Source organism: Syngnathus acus, chromosome 9, assembly GCF_901709675.1.
Source record: "Syngnathus acus chromosome 9, fSynAcu1.2, whole genome shotgun sequence".
Lineage (NCBI taxonomy): Eukaryota > Metazoa > Chordata > Actinopteri > Syngnathiformes > Syngnathidae > Syngnathus > Syngnathus acus.
Window position 1 is genome coordinate 13,441,382 of NC_051094.1, and position 27,437 is coordinate 13,468,818.

Here is a 27,437-nt window from a genome sequence, read left to right on the forward strand (position 1 = left end):
AGGCGTGCGAGAGACTTTTGTACAGGCATTGTAAGGACAGCTCACGTGATGTAAACAAGGGTCCTTAGGAAACCGGCGCATGTTTTGTATCGGAGGTCTGCACTGTCAAAACAACATTGTCGTCCAGAAATGGTAGTGCTAAAGCTTATTTGCTATATACCTATATTTATTTAATCTAAAAGTCTTTGCTGTGCTCTCTGTGCCTTTTTGCTGTTAGCTTCTGCTGCTGATTCTCTTGTAAGATCGTTTCTTATACAAGACATTATCAAAACAGAATAATAAAAGTTTATGGCTCACTGGAATGTAATGTGATAATCGACGAAGTGTGGTAATTAGTCCGAAAAAACTAAAAATAAATCGCTTGAAAACATACACGTTTTCTTCATAGCAAACAACGTTTTAAAGGGGTTTACACAGTCCAATGCAAGCCTTATGTTTGTATTTTATTTGCATTTCTTAGTTGTGTGCTTCTTAGTATGATATGCTGTGTAAAATCATCCACCATCGTTAAATCTCGTATCGTCTCATAAATACAGTAACGTGGTCTGAGGTGTGTCAAACGTTTTCGTGCCCCTATTTGTGCTGGTGCAGCAAAGAAAAAGAGTTTTGTGCACAAATGCAACCAGTGTACAAAGTTAGTCTGGAGCCTTGCCTGACTGTGACCTCTCTATACCTCCATAGAGAAGCCAAGATAAAATAATTTTTAGGGTAGTCATTATTGAATATTTCTAGAATTGATTATTATATAGATTATTCCATTGATTAATCAAGGAATCTGATACCATTTTATTTGTGTTAAAGTGCATTAAAATCATTTTCACCCAAAGAATTCATTAACCAATTATTTTTGTTTATTTGGTATCATTTAGTGAAATGACTAAAAACAACTAAACAGTTAACAATATCACTCAACAAAGATAGACATATGCTTATTATTTTCCAAAGTAAAAGCAGATATTTCCAAATGTCTTATTTTCATGTATTAATCAAATATAAAAGAGAAACTCTGCCTTCATGAAGGATGAGAATTATTACTTTCGACCATCTGAAATCAAATCTGAACAATCTTTGGTTAAAAAATGGCTCTAAATTATTACTAATTTATTAAAATACAAGGCAATTAATTTGATTATCGGTTAGTTGTTGATTAATTTATTAAGTATGGCACCTCTAATAATGACTTACCATCTAGGACGCTGCCATGTCTCTCCTATTGTGTGCTCTATAAAGATGTATTACGTGGCAAGCTAAAAAACCCTCTGTTATTGGGAGACTCATTTAGTAGGAAGAACCTGTTTCTGCCAAGTGTCTACATGTAAGCAGTGATGGGCAAATAATCAATTTAAAGCAATAACTGCAACAAGCCAAAATAAAAAACAGATTTACAGCTTTACTAAGGAAAACCAAACAAACTTACTATGCTGATAAATTTACACAAGCCTCCGGTGACATCAAAACAACGTGGAATCTTATCAACCATTTATTACATCGCAAGAAATCAAAAACATCGACCCCAAATGAGATGCTGGGGAAGAATAGAGCTCATTCAAACCCAATAGATATTTCTAATGGTTTCAATGATTTCTTTGTAAATGTTGGCGCTACCTTGGCATCTAGCTTCTCAACCTCTGATACAAGCCCCTGTTGCCTTATTAAAGGGCAGTTTCCTTCACTCTCCATTCTTGACCCTCCTAGTGTTGAGGAAGTTTACAACATCGTCATGAGCTTGAAAAACTCGGCCCCTGGCCATGATGAGATCAGAAGCATACTTATTAAGAAAATTATTCATTCAATAATAATTCCACTAACACACATTTTCTCCTTATCTTTAAAATTTGGCATTGTACCCCAAGAATTAAAAATTGCTAAAGTCATTCCTATCTTCAAAGCTGGTGAGACTAATGAATATGGTAATTATCGACCTATATCCGTACTTCCTTGCTTCTCCAAGATTCTAGAAAAACTGGTTTACTCAAGATTGGCAAAGCACCTAGAAACAAACAATATTCTCTATAAACATCAATACGGTTTCCGCAAAAAGTTTTCTACTGAGCATGCACTGCTTCAGCTTGCCAACCACATCTCAACGGCTCTTGACAATAAGAAATTCGCTCTTGGTGTCTTTCTAGATTTAAGCAAAGCATTTGATACTGTCGACCATAAGATCCTCATCGCTAAGCTAGAGAGATATGGAGTGAACGATTCTGCCCTGAAATGGTTCACAAACTATCTCGCCAACAGAGAACAATATGTATATATAAATGGTTGTTCTTCCAACAGATCTAAAATACTATTTGGGGTCCCGCAGGGCTCAATATTGGGTCCTCTATTATTTTTGGTGTACATAAATGATTTTTCCATGTCTTGTTCAAATTTTCTTCCTTTGTTATTTGCGGATGATACCAATCTCATTGCCACCCACGAGGATTTTAATTTCCTCATTGCACGTGTGAATACTGAGTTGCACGCTGTTACAAAATGGTTCAAAATAAATAAGTTGTCACTCAATATAAACAAATGTAACTTCATGATCTTCTGCAATATAAATAAATCTTACCCCAAAGAACAGGCCAAAATTTACATAAATAATAACGAAATCCATCAAGTTACTAGCACTAAATTCCTAGGAGTTATAGTAGATAAACACTTAAACTGGTCTGAACACATTGATTTGGTTTGCAAAAGATCCATGAAAACGCTAGGTATCTTACGAAAAGTTTGTCCCTTGGTCCATCCGTCTGCTCATCTCACTCTGTATTATAGTTTCCTCTTTCCTTTACTCAATTACTGCAACATAGTCTGGGCAGCTACATATCCAACATACCTCAGCAAATTACTCATCATACAAAAGAAGTTCCTAAAAATGATCTCTTTTTCAAATAGATATGAACCATCGGCACCATTGTTTAGAAACTATTCATTACTGCCAATTGATAAAGTAAATATTCATCAAACCTGTCTACTCACCCATAAATATATATACAGGAAACACTGTCTTCCAGCCACTTTTCATAATTTCTTCGCATTTGTATCGGAATTACATTCTTATCCTACAAGACAGGGGGACAATCTCCACCCACCGTCCTGTCGAACATCACGCCATCAATACAATATCCATTTTAGAGGGCCCTCACTCTGGAATGAGCTACCAATCCATATTCGATCCATATCTTCACAGGTTGCTTTTAGAAAGCACCTGAAACACCACCTTCTCCACTCATGATCCTACCAGTCCAAAATTACTCCACCGCACTCAGCTGATCCATACTAAGAACATCAACTTAAACCACTATTTATACCCTGATTCTTCCTTGTTTTGTTATTTTCTGTTTGCAGTTCTTCTGCTTCCGCTCAGCTATTTTCTTACCTGGTGTTTTTTGATTGTTTCAACATCACTAAAGTGTCAAATTTTGTTTCTCTTGTTTCTCATTTTGTATAGTGTATTTGTTTATGTATGTATACGTTCACTTTCGTATATATGCATATATAAATATGACGATTTAATATTTAGCTAGTTATGCTTGTGTTTATTCATTGATGTTTATTCATTTATATATATATATATATATATTATTATTATTTTTTTTCTTTCTTAAACACTTGAATAATATTTGATGTCACAGCACTTTGTTTGTTGTGCACTTTGATTATACAGGAGTGGAGCTCCTTACAAGCCCTAGGCTTCGTCTCCCTCCCTGCACTGTTATTTGTTATAATAATATGTGCTAAACAATAAACTAAACTAAACTAACTAAACTAAAATAGACTTTTTGGTTCACACTGTATAGCACAATGATTTTTTTTTTTTTTACAGGGACATGCCTGCTGATCTTCAGGCCATCGCAGTGAAACAAGTGTTGATGTATGACACTCAGGCTATTGACCCTCTTGTGTTCACCTACCCCATAGTGTCCAGGTAAATGACTTTATGGAGGAAATGGGTGATAATGCAAACAGATAAGCACTCTGGTACCTGTTGACCACAGACAGGAGCTGCTAAATCAGGACCCTATGACACGGTGCTCCATCAATGCTTGCCTCAATGACACCCACAAGGCATTGAGGTCTTATCTCCTGTGGCCCCTGCTTAGCATTCACGCTATTCACGCAAACAATGCCACCTCTTCCCGTTCAGTGGATCTGTGACTGACAGTGGGTGTTGGTGCACTTGTGTCTGACTTCAGCATCTATCTGACGCGGGGCTGTTTATCCAGTCCAGATCTCCCCACCAAGACACAATAATGGGTGTGTGGCTTCCTAACCACTTCCCATGTTGTTTGTCTAACTGGACTTTAATAATGGACTTGCCTCTCCTTTCTGCAAGTTGGTTTCCTCCTGAGAACTATCTATGGTGGGAGGTCAGGGCACAAAACCTGTCCAACAACCAATGCAATAGTCCAGGTCAGGACAGTCCAAACATTGGTAGTGTTCACCCAGTTAGTTCTCATCCCCAAGAAGATTTTGTTGTGGCTAGGCCATATGTCTTCCGAAGATGTAGTTGGGTCCTTCAAATGTTGTCTTTCCATTAAAAGGCCTGTTTACAATGAATATCTTTTTGTTTCAATTTATGTGCAATCCACGTTCATTTGTTCATCATTTTTGTTCAGACCTGTTTGATTGAACTGAAATCAGGGGAGAGGATCTAGGAATCCGATGCTTTCATAATGATGCCTGTCAAACAGGGCCATAATGAAGCTTCTCTATTAAGCTCTTGTGGTCAGCATACCACTCCTGCCCGCAGTCTTTTTATGAATGGCAGATTTTGACAAGGCAGCAGCTCAGGTGGGGAGCTGCTGATTCTGGCGATACCAGCACCAGAGTCAAACGAGGAATGTGGACATGACTCCCCCATCACATCTACCTCCAAAACCCCCAAAGTTGAGTGCCTGGCATCATAACGCTACCTCCTCATGTGGTGAGGAGAAGAAAGCGTGGGGCAGGCGCACAGATAGTGGCAATGTTTGATCTGAAGGTCGCCAGCTCCTTGCTGGCAGTGAGAGATTCTTGGCAGATGAGGCAGGCTCTTATTTAATAACATGAAGGGGAAGCGGACCCTTTTCTCATAATTAGGCCTAATTACACCGAAGGTGTGGACAGACAGCCCAAGAAGAGACAAACTGCCTTTATCCACAGACTTAGACTCAGATTACCCAGAGCTGTCTTATCTGTTACAGGCAGCAGAAGCTTCAACCCTCCTCTACTACCTTCTGCCCCTTTCTGACATGTTATTATATGGGCATTTTTAATGAGAGAAGCAGACAAACCATATTATATTGAGAGATTACTATGGGGCTGTAAAATGATGGATATGAAAACAAGTTATTACTCAGCTTCTGCTCACAGTTATGACTGTACAGTTACTTTGTTTAACAAAGGTGGTTTCTGGCATTTCTAATCTGTGGCTTTGCAAATAGATTGACATCCTGCGGCCTTTTTGTTTCCCTTTGAATAGCTCCCCACTAGAGCAGTTTGTATTTAGGTTTGTGGGTGACTGGAGCTGGCACCAAAACAGGGTCATTGTTCAGCAATGCTCAGCAAATGGAAATGCTGACGCCTGGTTAAACACAAGACGCAGTCCACCGGGAAGTCATGGCAGGGGAAGGTGGCCATTGTACTCATCTTGCGAACATAGTTTGGTTTGGCAGCTCACGGTCCCTGCACAGTGACACCTCCATCGCTGTTGTGTTTATGTGAAAGGGAGCAGTGGAAAGTTGAAACCCCGCACCCAACCAATCAACCCACCCACCAAATGTCTTTAGACAGTGAAAACAAGCGACTCAGTTCATGAGTCACAGATACACACGGCCCTTCTGCAAGGAAGACAATGAGTAACGCCTAATCCACCTGTTATCACGGTGAGCCTCCTCCTGTCACATACTCACAGTCACAGAAGTCTTGCAGCTTAAGCTAAAGACCCTCACAAAATCCCTGTTATTGGGTTTTGACATTTTCTTCGTACCGCAGGAAAACAAGTTTGTACAGTTGTTGACCGAACCGTTTCTTGTCAGGGTTGTCTATATTGGATATGGAAATGGAAACTTGAGGGAAGTAATCGAGAGGCCGAGGAGCCCTTTGGAACATGGAAATAATATCATGCCGTCACATCAAATGTCAAAATAGGAATTGAAAACGTATTAAGTTAACTAATGAGCTTGGTTGTGAGGTTTGAAATAGAGTCAACAAGCATAACTGGACACTATGTATGACTGTATAACTGTACGTATACGTAACTATAACTATAGCACTAAAATAACTGGTGTGTGCATTGCCTGTAAAAAATAAAGGTGGGTCCAATTATTCCTGTAGTGAGTCCAGCTACCTGCCTGGATAAAGTGATTGTGTTAAGGGGGGAAAAAAAAAAAAAATCTTGACCTTACGCCATGATTTCACTTTGTCCAAATTATGGCAATCAGTACAAATTTAAGACTGTATATTATTTCTAAGACTTAGGTGCAGAATTTGCGTGTTTTTGTTTCAGGTAGGGAGGTCTACTGTGTTGTGGTGACATGGGGGTTGTTGACAGGTGTGACTGGAGAATGACTGTTGCGCAATAACCGGTCATTCACTGTTTTCGTGGCAACTGAATTTTACGTGGGCACATAACACAGGGACATTCTTTTGGGCAGAGATGTCGGGATGTTTTTGTAAGTGGATGGCAGGTATGTATGGTATGCATAGAAGGTTGATTGTCCACTCCCTAATGTCCCTAGGTTTGATTGTGAGTGTGAATGGTTGTTGGTCCATATGTGCCCTGTGATTGGCTGGCGTCCAGTTCAGGATGTACCTCGACAATGGAGATAGGCACCAGCTACCTGTGACCCTTGTGAGAAAGATGAATGAATGGATAGCTTCCTTGACTCCTCTCTCAAACCATCGGTCCTCCCTGTCCAGAATTCTAACATTTTGACATTGAATCAAAAATTATGTTCACACACAGTATCGCTGTCGGTTGATAAAAAAATGTGAGGTTCAAAACTTTGTTTATTGGTTCTACGATACATTATCTTCCCACTATTAAATACGTACATCATTGTCATTTCGAAGTATGACCATAAGTCCCACTTTTTTCCCCCTCATAATTTGGGTGATCCACCAACTGATACTCAGGTGTGACTTTTATATACAGCAGAACCTCAAGCATTTTACAAATATTTCAAGCTACACACAATTTTTTAATAAAAGTTGTCTCTAGTTCCGTACATCTTTGTTGTGCTTTTCATGCTTTTAACTATCATTGGTTCTATGTGGAGCACATTGTGATAGTTGTGCTGTTGCCTTTTTACTCTCAAATTAATCCTCAGAATGACTGCAAATGTCCCAAAACCCCCAGCCAGACATTCCGCCATTCACAATTCTAACAGAAGTTGCCTCGATTACTAGATCTTGATGTTATCTATGATATGTACAGTATTTATTGTATTGGAGCAGCCCTGGAAGTGGAATGGAAAATGAACATGATATTGCGAAGTGCATGAACTGTACTGCAATGTAATTGCACTTTATTGTAAGATAATAGCTTAAGTCTATTCAGGAAGAGCATTCAGCAGACCAAGATAAAACTTTGGAGGTTTCTTTTGCAATGATAAAAGAAATTGAATGTGGATCCATTTATCAACCCTATTAACTGGAAAACGGAAGTATTTGGAGATGAAACAACATGAGACAGTGATTTATGTATTACATTTTAATACAATATTTTGGTCTACATGCAGTTACAGTGAATTGATTATCAGCACTCTTAACTAATTATTGAAAGGTGCCCACATAATCCCACAGCAGTGTTTAGTTTTCTAGCAGATTACCTGTGGTCGGATGGGTTTCCTCAGCTGCCTAGTTGACAGGTGACATAAAAGTCTCACCTCTTACGTATGCCTCAAGGAGTGAGAAACCAGAATCTGTTTACTGTAATTAAGCTGTCACAAGTTGTGATTTATAACATATTGAGTAAAAGAGGCGTTATACTATAGACTGGAAGGAGGAAGTCGACAAGAACGAGAGCCTCTGCAGCAAATAGCTGCAGGCTTTGTAGCCACTACAAACAGGGAAAATACAGACGGTACATGAAACTGTCTGGCGTGACAAATACTTTTTACATTGTTGTAGCAGTGTCTTCTTTACCTGTTTGCATCAAGATTGCTTCAGTTATTTTCAACTGTTGAGAAGTGGACTAACATAACCGATCGCTGTATGCATATTTGGCACACCTATGTTTGGATGTCAGTTTTACCGGCTTGATAGGTTGCAGTCATTTGATAAGCATTTGCCGAGCCCCACAAGAAAAATGAAGTTTGAAATGATAACAATGAAAGTATCAATGGAAAACAAACAAAATTAAAGGAAATAAATGTATTACTCCAGTAATGCAGCTTCACGATAATAGAACAATAATATTACTTGAAATTTTGTCTTGGGATTTTTCTGTTTCAGTAAACTTCAGAATATGGCTTTGTTGTGACCTTGTGAACAGTGGCAATGTCTCAGACAGCTCCATCCCCAATCTACACCTTGAGGGGTGCCAGTGGAGCCTTCAACACCATCCACTTCAGCTGCCGTGGAGGGGACAGTCCCCTCCTCTTCTCTGGGTAACACATTCAACTCATTTCATCCCCTGCAAAAATACTATTTTATGCTGATTTTGCATTTGATTTAGCCTCAGCAACCAGCTTTTGTGATATATCCAGTAGAATGTTGCTTTCTTAATCCAGAAAACCAGGATTGGCTAGAATTTCTTTTTATAATTTTGGCTGTCTTTTCCTTACCTTTCTTTTGTGTCTTTTTGTTTAAACGTTTTAGCTTTTATTCTTTTAATCAATTGTTGATTATTCCATCTATTAATAGAATAATCTGTGTAGTCTAGCATTTGTCCCCATTTACAGTTGTTTATTTGGTATTGTTTAGTTATAAAAAGAACTAAATAACAAACAATACTACACAACAAAGATTTAAGTTGTACTGTCCAAACGTTTTTTTAAACCGATTCAGTTACGAGTGTGGTTATTGTTTTCCGTAGACAAAGCAAATGTCTTGTTTTGAATAAATACAAAAAATAATCGAGCGGTTTTCGTAAACGAGTACAAAAATGATTGATTAATTACCGCTGTGAGGCATTCAAAGATTTGGAGGATTATAATTTAACAAATGCCTCTTAAAGATTACTCGATTATTACAATAGTCGTAGATGACTTTGATAATTGATTACTTGTTGATTAATTGATTCATTTTGACAGCTCTAATTTTAGTTCTTGAACTTAAGCACAAAGCTTGACTTTGTTAGGTTTTCTTGGCATCAAGTATTGTAGTGTGTTGCTTATTTAGGCAGTTTGGAAACACTAGGTCAGTGATTATTACTTAGACCCCTATAGATAACACAAACCAAAATGTGTGCAAGATAACCTTTTTTTCCTTCATTTTTGCAGATCAGCGAAGGGTGCCATCCATATGTGGAATTTGAACAATAGGAGGGCAGAGAGAATCATAGAAGGTCATTCTGGGAGTTCAGTTCTCTGGGTCAATACACTTCACTCAGCAGATACACTTATTAGGTCAGTATGCTGTTCATTCTGTGGTCCTGGTTCCCTTCCATTAATTGATGAAACCGTCTCTCTTTTCTCTTAACGGATAAGTCAGGGACGGGACACGAGGGTCTGTCTTTGGAATCTGAGTCAAGGTCGCAGTGAGCTGATGGACTCTCTGAGTACAGGAAGTGTTGGATTCTGTCAGTGCTCCTTGCTGGAGACAGGAATGAAGACCTGCCTGCTTGCCTTTGCAGGACAGCAAACTGAGGAGGTGAGACCTCATGGTATTGAGCCCCGTGATCGCCAACCTTTACAGGTTGATTGATTCCTACCCTCCAGTGGATGGTGGAACTGCCCTAACCTCTTCAGTTGCCGGGATCAAAATTATCTGTTGCCTTCGAGCATTTGTTTTTGGTGGCGGTAGTATTCAATTTTATTTTTTCTGTGAAAGCAATCGAAAAAAGTATACACCTCGGTAGTGTCATTGTCTAATTCCCCATTGCTGCTTCCCTGAGTTTTACGTATGTGGTTAGATCCCTAAATGCTGATGTAGCTTTTCTGGAGCATTGATATACGTATCAATGGGAGCACCTGCTTTGGAGGATTTGTTGTTAATAGACTTGTGAGAATTGGGATTCACTAGCCTAATGAGATTGAGTGGTCGATAAAATCATTGAGACCGGTCATTTGTTTGGTCATGTGTCATGCTCAACACCCACTGTCCTGTAATGTCTGGTGCCGGGCCAGTGTCAAAGTGGCTACAGGGCAGCCTGCTATTCAGGCATCTTTTATTGCCTTCAGATTCATGTTACTTGCTTTGCTGTGAAGGAGCCACACTTGAAAGGGACAGAATAGTCACCTGATCCAGCCAAATGTGCCTCAGCTAACCCCCATCTTGTGGACCAGGCACCAGGGCGCCTTTGACTTCCCAGCGCCTCAATAATACCATTGTCCCAATAGACACGCACAGAAACACACACACATGCAACATCCCAGGCCAAGAAGGAGGCCACTGTTGATTTTGCCATTTTGTCTCTCCACTCAATTACACAGGCATAACTGGTGCAGACAGATGCTTATCATGCTCAAATACGAAACCCATGATTAGATGCAATGAGTGTGAATACACTTGCCAGTGTGCAGGAGCGGTGTTTTTCACAGACACAGATAAAATATAGTTTAGTTTCGTATAGGTGAAATCAAGACAACAGAATAACGTGTTAGTCGTTACTCATGTAATAATTTTGGTTTCTTGCCTGCTCGTTTTGAAATTAATTAATAGCACGGGAGATTTCTATTTATGGTCCTGGTGATGAAGCACATGAACAGCAGATATCCTGGGGCAATGACATGTCCTTTCAGGACCACTTTATTAGGTGTGTATGTAAACATGTTGGACAGAAAAACAGATTGGTTGCCTAAAGGGCTACTAATTGTGAAGCCTAATGAGAATGAATACGCAAATCATCAACACGGATAAAGTCGAGAGGAGGTTTTGTAGCATTCTGGGTACGCCTGCATCGCCGCAAGCCTCACTTGAGCAATTTGGAATCATCACCAGTATGTGCAGGAAAAGACCATTCGAGGCATGTCATATGTCAGCTGCAGCTGGATTTATTATAGACAGTGTGGTGGCTGCTCTGTGATGACGGATGCTGCTCCACTGCTTGTTGCAGAACCAATTGGCTCTGTGGAGGTCCTGAAGCTGCAGTGACAGATTTTTTCAATTCAGTCAAATTAAGAATTACAAGATTTTTGAGGTACATAAACACTGATTTGTTTTACTAAATGAGTCTGAATTATGAAAACATGCACAGTGGAAACGTATGAGGTTTCTGACTCACTGAAGAGTGTGAAATTGTTGTCGCCAACTATTGAGGAAAAAGCAGGTTAACGTTTTTTTATCCATATCTGAAATTCCATTCTCAGCTGCTATGTCTTTTACGAAACAGAGAAAATTGTGAGCCCCACTGCTCACTAATCAACATTTGCATTTGTAGAGTATTTAGACTTTACACAAAAATCTGCAAATTAACACTTGTCACACAAGTCGAGAACAAGTTACAGTATACGTATGCCTTATCGTTTCACCATCAACTCTTAAAGTATGCTGAAAGCACATAGCTATTGTTGAGCTTTTTTTTTTGCCACTCATTTATTTTGATTTTTGAACTTTCTGTTTTTTGCAGCTCAAGATTGTTGAGCTACCCAGTAAGACTCTGGTGTGCAGTCTGATACCAGATTCGAAAGTGGGGATGGTGATGTGTGTCAAGCTGTGGCAGGTAAGCCCCAAGATGTCATCACGTAAAGTTTCAGCTCACTATTAAATGCTAAAGAAATTAGCCTATGTTGGTGTACGCTAAATGTATTTTTATTTCATATTATTTTCCGAACGAGAATTTACTGCAATCAGGTGACAGTTTTTGATTTTGTCTTTAAATCTGTTGCTCATTTTACAAATTACGAGCAGTTATCTTTTGATTTACATACCGAATTGTGATTGTTGTTCCATTTCGAACACGTTTATGCCGAGATAGCTTTCCATGTCTATCTAATTAAGTGTATTTTGGATGCAAGGGGTTCGCCCTGTCAACCTTTATGAAGTAGAGAAAATTCTACTATTTTCCTTTTCCTTGCTATAGCTTTTTGTATGCGTACTTTATGCATCACTCCGATTGGTTAGCAGCCCATAACAAAGGGGCACGAAGAGGAAAGTCAACAAAAATGCACACGCAAGCCGTGGCACATAATTTGGAGCTCGACAGCTCGTCCTGGGCCATTTTTCCAAGCATTTCTTCTCAACTTGCAAAGTCCCAACACTGTAATTAGAGTGTTTGGAATGGCTGGAGGTTCTCAGTCATATATCAGCCTGCAGCTGTACATTCAATCTGATCCCGGCACAAGGTTTGCGTTCTGTTTTGTAAATTAACGTGTCCCTGTAATTATTTTCATGGGTAATAATTGTTGTGCTTAGTTTTGAGCTTTGTGGGGGGTTGTTTAGAAAATAATGTTTGAATAAACACATAAAATGTATACTCAATTTAATTATTATATATTTTATTCAGCAAAGACACATTTGTTTACATTGGTTTATGGTTTAGTTCATTTGACTCCTTGCCTATGATTTGTTTATGGGCCATTAGTTGCATGTTCAATGCGGAATTCTAGCAAGCATAATGATCGATTATATCATACTAAGTTAATAATGTTGTCATCGAGGACATGCCGCCATCTAACTTCAAAGCTGAAAGCCCCCAGTGATTCTAAATTATTTCAGGCTGTTGCTTTGTAAAGAAGTGATATATTTCTTCTCTACTGCTGCCTCACACAAAGTCAATGGAAGGCAGCACTGTATGGCTCATCTGAAAGGGCTCATCTGTAACCTTACACAGTGGAAAGCTGATTTCAATCATGATGATCTCTCTCTCGCTGTCTCTCTTTCGCTGTCTTCACAAATACACACACATGCAGTATGTGAATCAGTTCTCTTCTTAATGAACATAACATATTTATGCATACAATATACATGTCAAGCACATGGGCACTCAAGTTGTATCCAAAACTGTTGCTCAAATGCAGTTTGTCGACAGTGAAGGTTTGGATGCAGAAAACGTGCTTTCAACAGAGATTAATTGAAGGAAAAGATATAAAAGTAACATTCAGTAAAAGAATTACCCCTCTTAGTAATGAGATGCAATTTACTTACACTATAAGGAAGACAATGACACTGTCAGCTAATGAGCTAAAGTCAGGTGAGTATAACTCAATGTACTATAATAATTTGAATCGACCTACTTTTATATTTGCACTTGCAATGGCGGGTTTAGCGTTTTTAAGGTCATATCATAATAGCACAGTGATCTGACTTCAGTGTCCTTTTCCGTCCTCGTCTTGAAGTTGAGCGAGCGTACTTTGTATCTCTGATTTGCCGTGAAAGCGAGAGCTTTGAAAAGTGTGGGAAGAAAGTGCCTCCACATGTGCGTTTGACTTCTCTTGTGCTGTAGGGCTCGACCTGGGGAACAGGAGTGATGTATGATCTGCAAAGCTTTTGTTGTGAACAGAGGCTGGCGAGGAAAAGGAAATGTTCCTATACAGATATCCATCACTCTCAGCTCATCACGTTGATGCCTTGTAGCCATGACAACATAGTGGACAAAAATCCAAGGAAACAGATTAGTTCCTCATGTTGGAACAGTGCCATTCTGGGCTTCGACTGGCCACAATAGCAAACATGCTGCAAACATGTTTATGATTCCTGACAGAACCTGCAGCAGCAGGACACAACGATATAGTGGTGTTACCTGAATGAAGTGTAAATGTCATGTCTAATATTCATTTACACTTTGTGGACAATTGAGACCAGGATGCATTCATAGTTAGGAGATATCGATACATTTTATTAATAGCGATCTTGTGCAAAATGGTTGACTTTAACATGAAATAGGGTTGAATTAAGCATTTGGGATGGGCATAAGTCACTCAATTATTTATCACCATTAATGGTTATGTCAACTCGAGAGATGGACATAAATCACCCAATGAATTATCAGACAATTACTTGATCAACAAGCACTATTTGTCTATAATCACACGTTCCTTCATTCGCCCTCACTTAGATTGTATCACATGATGTCGTCTACACAAAGTTGAGCTACAGTTACACTGACATCCATTAGAGTACAACCTTTCTGGTCAATATTATCCTGCTCAATGCAAACTCAACCAAAGGAGGATTGACATTGACACAGAGAGACGTTACTAACATAGGGAGTATATAAGTGAACAGGTAGAGAAAAAGAGGAAGACAATTGAGAATAGCTAAGGGATTACTTAGAACAAGCCCAAGTCAGCTCTCACTAAACCCGGAAGACTTCTGTGGGTTAAAAAGCTATCGCTGCTTGACCATCTAATAAGCTCTTTGATTTTACAAGCGTCTAATTCAGTGACGCCATCACTGAAAATATGTTATGATATACTATTTTCTCAGTTGTAGTCGTATCCAAGTGTTTTGGACAAGTCTTTAGAGATTAGCTCGATCCGCATGTTAATGGAGTTTTTCCATTAATATCAATCCCTCCTGGAGGTCACAAAAATGTGGACAATTTCTTTTAGCATGTGCAAGTGGCAAGGATTTATTTTTCACCTTACGCAATTTTATGGAAAGAAAAACAATGTTCTTGGCATTGGTTTAATGTGGGAGTCCAAGGAAGGATACTTTTGGATCAAATGTAAGGCAATGTTCCTTTCTAGAGCCAAAGACAATAATCAGTGTATTCAAATTAATTTACAAATGTAGTCAAAAAAATCCTCCAGTTTTTTATTTCGCTGTAATCCATTGGTAGCCCCCAAGTTTTTACTGTACTACTACTTTCTTTTAAAATAATTTTAAGGAGCAAAACTGACTGGCATTTGGGGATCTCAAAATCATGTACGTATTTGTCACTCAAAAACAATGACACATTCTATAAATGCCATGTTGGAGAGGTCCAATGTTACTCCGCCTAGTCACCATCCATCCATCTTTCCAGCTATTGTGCAGTGATGAATCTTCTCCCATAAACTCAGCCCCATTCCGGCAGAGAGCCCGCGTGGAGAAAAGCCTTGTAGGATATAATGAATTAGGTGTCTACCCAGGGTTCCCTGACCTTTGACCCATAACATCGTCAATCAACGAGGTCCTACATTTAAGTGAACTGGTGGGCCCCAAGCCTGGAACGCTTAGCCCAGACCTTGGTGGCAAGCAGGGGCCACCGATTTTCACTTGTTTTTATTTGTTTTTGTAATCCCTTCGTGTTCATCCTGGATGATGTGTTTGGAGGGAATACATGACTCTGTCTATAATTTGTTTAAAGGTTGAACAAGAGAAATATATTGTGTTAAGTGAGAGGAGGACTTGAAGATGGATGAAAATATCTTCTCTTCTGGCACATATGGAACAAATTTGATTCTCCCCTTGTTGGTAATAATATAAAGGCACACTGTGCTGTGAATTAGTCACATGTTTAATATGTACTAATGTAAAACTATTTGTTCTCTGTGAACTGTTTTTTGTGTTTTTTCAAGAAAACTGATTTATAATGAAATGTCACACCTTCCGCCTTCTCCATCACCAATAATTCTCCTTACTCCCCCCCCCCCCCCAAAGAGCGATATGGAACTCAGCTTTTTATCAGCTCACCTGTACATTCTCTTTCACTGAAGTAATTTACAAGCGTTGTGAAATGGCAACTTTGCTTGTCTGATCCTACGCACACTATTAAAAGGAGGGTTGGGGTTAACCCAACCGTAAACCCAGGAGGTACTGCAAGGTTATGGCTGACTACCAATTTCATTGGGACATCACTTCATTATGTCTCATTTGCATCTCTTCTCATTTGGTAGTGTTGTTGTCTTAAGAATTATTTGCAACTATCCTGTTTTGGCCACACCAATTTTAAATAAAGAGTTCAGTTTGATGGACTGCATGAATATATATTAATGTACATATAGGAGCAACATGGGAGACACTACTGCAGTATTTTCAAATGACATTTTTAGCATTTACTGAATACATAGGGGTATTGGTAATGAAAAAATGAACTAATTCCAAATCTTTGGCCAATAAACAAAATTATTATAGTCAGCTTAATACCGAGGTCTTTGTCACAGTAATATAGACGAGGAGTAAAGTGAGTAGTGGTGTAATGGAATGATGTTAAGAAAGAACAGCAGCTTGATGAATGGAGCCCACAGTGACTCTGTGGGTGTCAGCAGGAGCTTCCAGAAAGATAACCTCTGCTCTGCTCAGCTTCCAGTATCGCATAGCGGTCGAGGCCATTTTGGCAAGAAGGTTCTTTTGAGGCTGACTCTTCACTGACTTTCTCTCTATCTCTGTTATCATCCTCTCTCACCTTTAGCCACAATCAGGTCCTGGACCCCTCTTGCTGGCCGGGTATGAGGACGGATCACTGTTGTTATGGGACATAACCCAGAGGTCCATATTGAGCCAAACCAAAGTCCACCTCGAGCCTGTCATGTGCCTGACCTTCGACCCAGAAAGTCTGAGGGGCATATCTGCTTCTTCAGAGAATAAACTTTCCTCATGGATGCTGGATGGGCAAAACAACCTGCAGGTAAGTTTCAGTTGTAATTTTTATTTTATTTTAATAGTTATTGTTCCCACAGTAGAGATTGGTTCTCAAAAAGGCATTATGGGATTATTGCAATAGAAGTTGTTACGGTTTGTAGAACTTGTCACGAACCAGTTCTAGTCATGATTCTGAATCCATTAATATTTTTCATTAATTGGTTTTAAAATAATATTAGGTTGGTGAAATAGAAAAAAAAACTAACCCTAACCTTGGCTATAAATCAGTTGCTGCTTATGCAGTTTGTGTGAGGCCTGGGGCCTAGCCCAGAAGGGCACTATGGATGTCATTCAGGACTGCAACCACCCACAAGAATTCACATAGTCGGTCATTGATAATATTATTCCAGTGGCGAATCTAAAAACATATCAGGATAAAAAAAGAGCACTTTGGGATAATAGGAAATTCCTTTTTGCCTACAGTACCTAATTTATTAGTTCTAGTAATCTTAGAGACAGACTTTTTTCACTGTGATTTTTTTCATTGCAGCAGTGACACATTCATATTATTTGTAACAAACTTGAAGATATGACAAATTTTCATGCACATCTATGCCTTGAGAATTATCCTCCTTTGGATGAGGGCGATGCAGTGCTGGATGTTGTGTTTTCCAAAACAGCAAACAAATATTACAACTTTTAGGTGAGCTTCCCAGCTAAACTAATTAAATGCCACCAATCGAGCCTTATGTGTTAATTTGGCCAGTGGCCCTGTAAGTAAAATAAAAACAACAAAGAAATTATATTCTTACGGTACATTTACTTTCTCATAGCCACCCACACTTTTCACTCATGCAAGACCTCGGCAAATTCAAAAAGATCACTTGGACTCATAATTCTTTTGACGTAACAGACCTAGCGCCTCATTAGAAACCATATATTCTCTCCATTTCATGAGCAAAAGGGAATGCTCCCATTTTTGAGCCAGCTCCCATGAATCAGAGGCGGTGAGGAACCTGGAGCTGATCGAATACACTCCGATAGAGTGAAGGGTGTTTTTCTTTCCAGGGCTTTTCACAAATGAATGCTTGAATTAGAACTATTTGCAAAGCCTTGTTGTTTTTATTTCCACCCTTAAAATATGTCTGCAAATATTCTATTGTGGATTTCATTTGCTAAACCTAAGGAGAAAGAATGATTATTTTGTTTATTTTGCTTGAGCAACAAAATATTGATTCAGTATTTAATCCAGGATGAAGATGACAGGAAAAAAGCACACAGCGAGCAAAAGCATCCACCAGGGGCTTTTAAATTACCTCTAAGTGCAGCTCAGTGTGAAGTCCAGACAGCAATGCTCAGTTCCTCCCACAGAAGTATTTTTGTGTGGCAGTAGTCGGAGGGTGGGCAGCGAGGGAACTGCCGGGTGGCGCACCCGGGCCTCAGGTCCTGACGGACGACCCCTGAGAGGTAATAAAAATATCAAAACCTCGGAGGCCCCTAAACCAAACAAAAAACACATCTGCAGTAAAGGGAACAGTAGACTCAGTGGGAAGCTGCAATAAAGGTTGACGAGGCCGTAAGTGCCACAGTGTCTCACTCTCTGTGAATTACTGCTTCGACATTGTGGAGTTGGCTGGCAGGGCAGATAGATGCTCCGAGTTGTGAAATGAAGGGAAAACCTAATGAGACAAAATACAGCACAGTTGTGATTTAGTGAAGCTGGATGTTTTTTTGAAGTAACCTTATCAAGGCCAGATAAAGACGGATATCTTCAGGAATTGAGCTTAATGTGATACACATGGCTCTCAACCGCCTTTATCTGCTGGATGACCTGGCCGCTCTATGCTTGTAGTAATGACGCATCGTCATCTTCAGCTTTTTTTTTTTTCTCCCCCAGCTTTCCTGTGAGCTTACGTTTGTTGCACTACACTATACAGGTGTGGATTTCAGAATTTACAAGCTGTTAAGTTGAATTGACATGTATTACTAAGATGCACTGACAGAGGATTGATAGGTTCCTCCAGGAGGGAGAAAGAGAAAAAGGTTACCGGTTGGACAAAATAACAGGAATCAACAGGGGAAGATTAGCTGTAGAAATCAAGCCTTCTCTTAGACACTTGACACTTTTTGTATGAGTGGAAGCCCACGCCCTCATTGTCACGTAAAATCCCTTTCTACATTATAGTGCTTTCCAAATTTTAGTGACCAAATGTTTCATTCTAGAAAATTGCACAGCACATTAATAGATAAACAAAAATGTCACCAAAATATGATCTAATTTTTCTTACAAATTTGCTGACTTATAAACCTGGGCCTGTTTTATTAAACACGTACTTGGAGGAATTGAAGAAAGAGCCAATAATAACGCAATCATTTCCCACAGCACACCTGATAATCTATTGTAGCACTTTGTACATGGGAATCACGGTCTAGTGTCTTGTGCAAAATTGAAGTTAAATTAGATCGGGGGGAGGCAAGCTGTCATAAGAATTACAGGTCTTCTTATTGAGAAGCTTTCTGTCCTTTTCTGAATGGAACTGCTCACCTGTTTGACACATCCATCTCTTGTCAGCCAGAGCCAAGCTCTGACAGGCAAGGTGACAAAAGGCTGTAATCTCCTCCTTCGAGAGTGTGATTCAGAGCCAGGGTGTGTCAGAAATGCCTGTGAAAAGCCTTCCAGTCGATTGGCTCGAGTGAGTGAGCGATGATGGGATGAGTCGGTGGATCAACCTGAACGGCAAAACTGAAGCAAATACATACGAGGGGAAAAAAGTGAAGCAAGGTTCGACCGATGGTTGCCAACTGGACGCTTCTGAATGTTTCTAATGTCCATGAGATGCTACAAAGAGATCGTTAAGTGTGAGTTTATGTTGGATGTGTTAGGACTTAAGGAATGTCTCTGAGCCTGTCCGCTGAGCACAACTGGTAGCCCCAAGACAAGCGAGGAAGCCAACATTTCAGCTGCAACCAGAAATGCAGTCAAGGAGAGGGAGCGTTTATAACAATGATGAAGTACTAAGTTTCTATCAACAATGACACTGGAAGACAATAAAAGGAAAACTTGTGCTGATGAAAAATTTATGGCATGAGGCGGTTGTTTTTAAATAATTACACCTGCATAAATTCGGTGTAATAATAGTAAGTCATAAAAGTGGGTAGATTTTGTGTTTCTGTCTGGAAAATAGAAATTGTTGCGGTCTGCTCATAAAAAGATAAGATTTTATGAGAGGCATTAAGAGAACAAATTCCAAATTATATCTAGCAAATGATATGCTAATTAAAGAGATTCTACTTTACACTGAAATACAGCAAATGTAGAAAAGTTTATTTTTTACTCTTCAGTCAGTTAAATAGTAACGAGAGATCATTTGAGGTGATGTTTAAATACTTATTATAATTATAAAAAAAAAAAAGTACCCAATTGTAAATTACAATATCTTTCATTCACGCTAAAAATGACTCACGAGCCATTACTGCTTACAATTGACTCTTTAATAAAACAAATGCCCTTTTCTGACGCAAATTTTGGGATTGAAAACAAACACAAACAGACACTTTAACCCATCATTATCAGGCCTCTAATTCAAACCAGATGGAGAGGGTTCGTGGCATACCAACTTCTTGAGGTAATAACAAAGCTCCAAGCAATCTGTCACCCCCAAGTTTTCTCTGCATCAGTGTGCGTTGGTTTGTTTTTGTTTACGCGGCCACAGACTGACACTGTTGGTACCAGTGATGATGGCTTAATTAATATTATGCCAAAAAATAATAATAATAAAAAAAATCATACGTTAGCAAAGCTCGCTTTTTTCTGAGCAGTGACATTCCTCTCTGCTCTCTTTCACTTGCATTCCCCTTTATCCACTTGGGCAGTGAGTACCTGGCTTATATCTTCCACATGCAGCATGTGTATAGTTCCAGTCCGGAACAGGAGCAGATAAATTCGGCAACATATCTTTCTATGCAAGGCCATTAGTCTCCTAAGACACAAGCCATGAAGTCAATTTTACGCTGTCCAGTTGGATTTCAGCCCCCCAAATCCAGATGTGTGCACTGCATGGTGCGATCCAGCTGAGATCCCCAGCTAGCAGCAAGAGCACGTTCCTCCTCCAAGGAATGCCCACCTCCAAATGGTCCTTCAGATTAGGCTCATTTATTATAGGGTGTCAAAGGGGGTACCCCTTCGCGAGGCTTCTTGAAACGCTGTAGCTCGTGGAGGAAAAGAGCTGTGGCTAATCTTTAGCAGGCAGACGTTACAAAATGCGTATTAATCAGGTCTCTTCTTTTGCTGACCAGACCTTTCAGTGCAAGTGTAATTCATCAGAGGCGCTTAAAGCAACAACTCGTCTGCAAACAAGCATTTCACCAAGAAGGCTTCTCGCTTGCTCGTGACAAGGGGAACTCAAACCCCGTCGTGCTTCCATTGTAGCCCCCCTTAACTCCAAACCAAATAGAGCGACGCCGAGAGATTTGGTCTCGGCCCTCATGCTGTAATGTTTCATGCTTGATGATTGAGGCTCAGGAGTTTACGGGCTAGGATCAGCAGAAATCTGGACATCTGGCAGTGTCTCTGTCATTGTTTGTGTTAGAAAGGCAGTCATTAATTTTTTTACCTATTGAGTATATTAATTCTCATATATTGTATACATTTTTTAAAATGTTTGAATTGAATGTAATCTTAATCCTCTTTTTCATATTTGCATGACAAGACCACCATTCTTTGTGAGTAGTGGTGTCACAATACCAGAATTAAGGACCTTGATACTGGTACTGAAACAATATCATGGCAAAACTTAAACAGGGTTCTACACTAACAGTAGCCGGGGCCACTACTTGACTTTTTCGGACCTCCCAAAGTTTTCCCTATTGGGCCAGTACAAATAAATCATAAATAAAAATGGTGAAATCAACATCTTGTTCTTTTTAATATTTAATTATATTTATTTAATGTTGTGTGTTTTATCCTTGATCTCGTTGCCCAACTTTGCAATTGTTTTGCTCTTTAGGTTCATAAGGAATTGCTTTAACAAGCTACAAAACCCCAAAAATGTTTAATATTCAGTTCGATATTTTGCTACAAAAAACATCATGCAAAAAAAGTAACTACACAAAAGACAGTGGACACCAAATACTGTGTGACATTATAAGTGCATTTACAACCCCAAATTCTTGAAAAAAAGATAAACTAGCAATAATTATTTTTCAGGAAAAAAACAGGGGTTGACACCCCCATTTAATAAAGCATTAAACAAATGAAACAAATTTAAAAAAAAATGGGCTAAGAACTGTGCATAAGTGAATCTGTGGGTGCCAAAAAATGAGGGGGTCCACAGTACGGGGCAAGAGCTTGATAGAACTACCACCCAAAAGGTTTTAGTGAAGGACCCTGCCTAACTACTGAAGTTGGAAAATAGTTCGTTCTTATTTAATGTTGTAGAATAAAAAGATTATGGAGCTCATCCTGTCCGCCATGAGCAAAGCAGTTCTTAAATATGAACTTTTCAGACGATGGATAAAGGCCATTCCAAATGTTTTAAAAATACTAATACCGTAATTTTCGGACTATAAGTCGCACCGGAGTATAAGTCGCACCAGCCATAAAATGCCCAAAAAAGTGAAAAAAAACCATATATATGTATATAAATCGCTCCTGAGTATAAGTCGCCCCCCCCCCCAAAATATGAAAAAAAACCGCGACTTATAGTCCGAAAATTACGGTACATAGATTTCATTTCTCATTTTGCTGAAATTGTTTTTCGACTGAAAAGCCTTCAATTAGATTTTTTTCCCTTCCTTTATTCTCCTTAGCTCCGAGACTGTGTGACTCTAACCAACCCTGGTGTTTCCCAGCTGAGTATTAGAGGAGATGGCAAATTGTTAGCATCAGCAGGCTGGGACCACCGCGTACGGATATTTGGCTGGAAGAAGCTTCGACCGCTTGCTGTATTGCAGTATCACAGTGACATGGTGCTCAGCGTTGCATTCTCCGACCACAAGGACCCCAGACAAAGACTTCTTGCTGCTGGATCCAAAGACCAACGCATCAGCTTCTGGTCGATATACAATGACGGATCTCACACAGTATAGATTTGGGGAAAAATATAAAATTGAACATATTGTGACGTAGAACAGGAGTTCTTAACCTTTTCAACCTTGAGGTACAATTTTTCCTTTACAAAATGGCCCAGGGCTCAAGTGCTCAGTGGCCTAGTGGTAGAGTGTCCGCCCTGAGACTGGAAGGTTGTGGGTTCAAACCCCGGCCGGGTCATACCAAAGACTATAAAAATGGGACCCATTGCATCCCTGCTTGGCACTCAGCATTAAGGGTTGGAATTGGGGGGTTAGATCACCAACTGATTCCCGAGCGCGGCACCGCTGCTGCTCACTGCTCCCCTCTCCCCCAGGGGATGGATTAAAATCACACGGGGATGGGTTAAATGCAGAGGACAAATTTCACCACACCCAGGTGTGTGTGTGACGATCATTGGGACTTTAATCTTTAATCTTTAATCAAAAATTATGATTTGTGTTGAGACTGACAAAGTATAATGTTCCTGCACACAAGTCTGTGCTTGCAATAGCTGCTGTTCATGACTGTGGATTTGAACTGCTTGATCAACCTTCTTTTTCTCCTGATATGGCAGCCTCCGACTATTCTTTCTTTGCTCCCTAACATGGGGGCGAAGCACTAACTGGCCAATGATGAGGTCCTATTTGCTCATTGAGGACTTTTTAGACTGAGAGTTTCCGTTTCACAAGTATACGAGAGCTGCAACACCAATGGAAAAGTGTGCTTATGCAGGAGAGCTGATGTTGACAATAAAACAAATTCGGTTAAATTCAGCCTAGGAACTTCTTGTCGGTCATTTTATATCCTGATATTGATACTGTATATGTATCTCAAAACATTTTTACAATTACAATTTTTCCTTCCAATGGTTTTATTTTATCAGTCTCTGACTTGCACCCTCAATTCCAATACATTAATAATGGCCAAAGATAGAACCCAGGAGAGGTTTTTTTGCCCGTCATTACTCTGAGCCCTCGCTGGCTGGGACCAACTTCATCTGTCAGGCCAGCTAGCTAGCTCTCGCTAACCTATTTAATGAAGAATTGTGAAGTCAGGCGTCTCGCTTCTGCACTTCGTCTCGCCTGTGTATTGGAGCATGAAATATACAAATTCAGCAATGTTGACTATAAATTAATGGCCATGGATTGCAAAATAAAATCAAGATAAAGCACAAAATTTGATTTAATCATTTCTTGTTTCTTCTAACTCTTCATTATGCAAGTGAAACTCTGACTCCACTAAAATCACATCCCATGGTAATTTGCCAAACCAGATTAAACAGTGTGATGATGTTTACTAAAGTGCAGTGTGATTTGCCCTAGTGGACTTGAATATGAGGTGTACGGCCCACCTGAGCAGCCGTGTAATCCTGGATTGTTATTTTAACAGGACTTTGTTTAACACAGACGTCGCGGCCTTATTTGTCAAACAAAGTTAATCACAGCACGCCTGAAGAGCAGAGCGCCCATGGTTTAGTTGTAGTTTTTGGTCATCATTATTTGTTCATAAGTAGGGAATATTTTTCTTTTGACAAGGTTTCTTCAAATTCTAAGGACAACTATGAAATATGAAAGACTTTTTATTTTAAGTATTGGCCAAAAATAGGCAAGTGTTATTTTTCTGTCAGTCTAATTAATAACAATTGATGAGTAAATAAGGCAGCTTGGGGGCTGATGTGTTTGAGGGCCACACAAAGAAGACAAAGGCCATGGCTTCAAATGCTAGACATGCTTCGTATAGGATTTGTTTCCTGAGATGGCCGGGAGTTCATTGCGAGAGACTCGTCATGCTGTACAGGACCTGTAAACTCAAAAAGATAGACCAGCATGACAACCACAGATCATGAGGGTGGGGAGAAAAGACAATGTTGACAGACAAGCTGCTTACAGTAATTTTAATGTAAAACTGAATTTTGGTTGACCTCCATTAAGATTTTGAATATTTAATCTGCGATCACTCACAAAAGGTTTTCTACTAACTTAAAACTGATTTTTATAAACAATTTATCATTTCAGTTGTATAGTTTGCAATATTTGGTAACCAAATTTCTTTTGGATTTCATTCGGCGCACGTGTGTGTACCTCAGCAAGTGTAAATGTTATAAAGGATATGTGAAATTCTCTCCCCTCTCGCTCGTCTGGTTTCCAGGACATGTTTTCCTTGTACCCCACAGAGGTCCGTCTATGCCTTTTGTCCCTGACCTCTCTGCTGACATCTCCCATTCATAATAGCTTCCTAAGTCTCATGTTGGCTTTGAACAAACACCAGCGGCGGCGCGGGCCAGCTTCCGTCCTTCGTCGGATAAATCAAATGCCGGGTCCATTGGTGCAGATGCCTTCTGAAAGGAACAGACAGCAACCTGCTGGTCGCTGGCATTGGCAGCTGGTGGACCCCGTAAATCACTTCATAATGGATCTTTTAGGAAGTCAATAAATGGACAGGGACACCCCCACTACAATAGACCCTGTGCTTCACTTATCACCCGACGTGTGTCATTTTTGGCATTGAGGGTCAAAGTTCAGCTTCACTTTGGAGTAGGATGTATTCGCGTGGGTGGTGTTGGTGTTTATGTGTACCAAACACTCTGTATTACAAATTATATATATTGTCTGCTACATGGCATAATTGCCCTAGTCATATGCCTATATTTTTTGGAAACAAGAAAAAACACAATTGTTAGGACACACTTTGGTGTTTTATATGTTTTCTTATTCCTTTTGCTTGTTCACCCATCTGATTGACGTTTTTGTTACAATATGACATACATACATCTAATAGGGCTGCGCAATATATCGGAAAAATAATACTGCAATAACAGCCTATGCATTGTGCATATCACAAAGAAATGCAATATTTTTGTAATGGAATTGTATGCATTTATCTGAATTTGACCAGTCATATGCAAATTTAAATGCACATCAACCATCCATCCATTTTCAGTATTAGTATCCTGTTCAGGGTCGCTGGAGCCTGTCCCAGGTGACATCGAGCCAAAGGTAGAATTGATCCGCCACACACATATATTTTTATATTTTTTATTATATATTTTTATTTTTTATATATATATGTATATATATATATATATATGAAAGAAGAAAGGCCACTGTGGTTTGGTGTCCCACAAAAATAATACATTGCATTGTATGCTTCAACCATGTGCCATAATGTATAAGGAGGACTTACCTGACTATCTTTTAAATAACAGTCCCAACATACTTCGTCTTGTGCCTAATAGAAGCCGCATGCAGCAGATGTTCCACATGTAGATAAGTGTGACATGATGCTTCATGTTGCATTGTCATCCATCATCGATCTCCTCATATTTCAATGGCACATCCTTGGCATCCTGTCACCGGAAACTCCAGGTATTCAAGCTCTCTTTTGTTGTATGTATTTACCTGATTGATTAGTAATATGCACTACTTTATGTAAGTAGTAGTCATCATGCAGTACAGCACAAGAAAGCACACTCAGTTGCACTTAATGTCAGTGTAAAATCAAATTGCTTGGCTGATTTCTATTGACTCAACTTCCTAATAAACTACCATTGCTTTGACTTAGAAATGCCCCAACCTACGAGTTTTTCTAGTAACAAACCTCGCTTTGTTTGGTCGAGTTTTTGTTTTGTACTTGCGAGGAAAAAACTTGAGTTTTACAATCTTCAAATACATTGATGAAGGGGGCCGACATGCGCTGAATAAATATACTTTTGTATTATATACAGGCCTTTCTTTCTTTGAGCTTCTGGGTGGCGCTGGATTGAATTAATAACTGTGATTATTAAAGAAAGGCAATGTGTTTTTGGTAGCTCGTGATTTCAAGATGATTTCATTGATGTCAAAGAAACAGATAACATGGGTCACTTAACCGCGAAGAGAAAAAAGTCTTTACAGAGGATATCCAATAGTCAGACATTACTACATACGTTAGTCGTATAATTAATGAATCCGTGTCCTGGAAGCTATCATTTGTCTTGATTGACCTTTTTATAGCACCGTCCGGCTGCGGGAGCCCCAGCATGAGTGGCAGGCCGGCGACAGAGCGCACGAAGCGGCGAACATATCCAGACCTCTGCTTCCTGACCAGACAAAACAAGTGACGCAAAACGCATTGGAACAGCATGTGGCACTGAAGACAATGGTAAAACCAAGTAATAAAATTGGTTGCGCAATTTATTTTATTTTATTTTTTAAATGATTTGCGATAAAAACAATATTAATTATTTTACAAGTAACTGGTGGGAAAACTGGCCGGAAATCAATGAAAATAAAAAAGGCTTGAAAGGCTTTGGAATCAAACCCCAAACAAAACAGAAAATGATACAACCAATTAGTCCGAGTTTAAATGAGTAGAAACATTATTTAACCTCTGACACCTTTACAATTGTAAAGCCATTAAGCCATTTAACAGTCAGAGGTCAGGCGCCCTTGGGCACGCTTTTCCCCTTCCTCCACCTTTATTGGCTGCTAGTCTTGTGGTAAAATAAATAAATAAGCTAGATAAATAAGCTACTTAAAATGAAACAATTACCTTGAAGTGGGAAATGGCTGCATGGAAAGGAGGCACTCCTATTGTGGAAAGATCTCCAAAGTGCTCAATTGGGCATGAGCAGTGTCCAGCATGAATACCTTATGTTGCCCTTGTGGAAGCACCAATTTGGTATAAAATGCTTTTTAGTTTATAACATTATAATGACTGTATTTGCAGGCGTGTGTACGTAGTGTATTTGTTATTTGGCTTTGTCTGTCTGTCTGTCTGTCCATCTATCAGTATCTTTCGATCAGTC

The 27,437-nt window shown here is 39.4% G+C and overlaps 1 protein-coding gene across 5 annotated transcripts; it reads left to right on the forward strand.

Moving 5' to 3' along the window:
- Nucleotides 1-8: 8 nt before the first annotated feature.
- gnb1l (guanine nucleotide binding protein (G protein), beta polypeptide 1-like) lies at nt 9-26,918 on the forward strand. 5 transcript variants are annotated; one of them, XR_005098752.1, is made up of 10 exons: nt 9-132; nt 3,815-3,916; nt 5,698-5,855; nt 8,428-8,582; nt 9,417-9,542; nt 9,624-9,786; nt 11,705-11,797; nt 16,412-16,627; nt 22,390-22,776; nt 23,092-23,820. XR_005098752.1 is itself a non-coding variant. In XM_037258792.1 (9 exons), the coding sequence occupies exons 3-9, from the start codon at nt 8,473-8,475 to the stop codon at nt 26,748-26,750; spliced, it is 945 nt and encodes a 314-aa protein (XP_037114687.1). In that variant the 5' UTR covers nt 9-132; nt 3,815-3,916; nt 8,428-8,472; the 3' UTR covers nt 26,751-26,918. The 5 variants fall into 5 exon arrangements, 2 of the variants coding, with proteins under 2 accessions (XP_037114687.1, XP_037114688.1); XR_005098751.1 differs by lacking the exon at nt 5,698-5,855; XM_037258792.1 differs by lacking the exons at nt 5,698-5,855; nt 22,390-22,776; nt 23,092-23,820 and adding exons at nt 25,887-26,016; nt 26,644-26,918.
- Nucleotides 26,919-27,437: the final 519 nt, after the last annotated feature.

Coding starts and splice junctions, on each gene's coding strand:
- gnb1l (XM_037258792.1), top strand. CDS start 8,473: ATGTCTCAGACAGCTCCATCCCCAATCTACACCTTGAGGGGTGCCAGT. Junction 11,798..16,411: donor TGTGTGTCAAGCTGTGGCAG/GTAAGCCCCAAG, acceptor TCTCACCTTTAG/CCACAATCAGGTCCTGGACC. Junction 16,628..25,886: donor ATGGGCAAAACAACCTGCAG/GTAAGTTTCAGT, acceptor TGTGCCTAATAG/AAGCCGCATGCAGCAGATGT.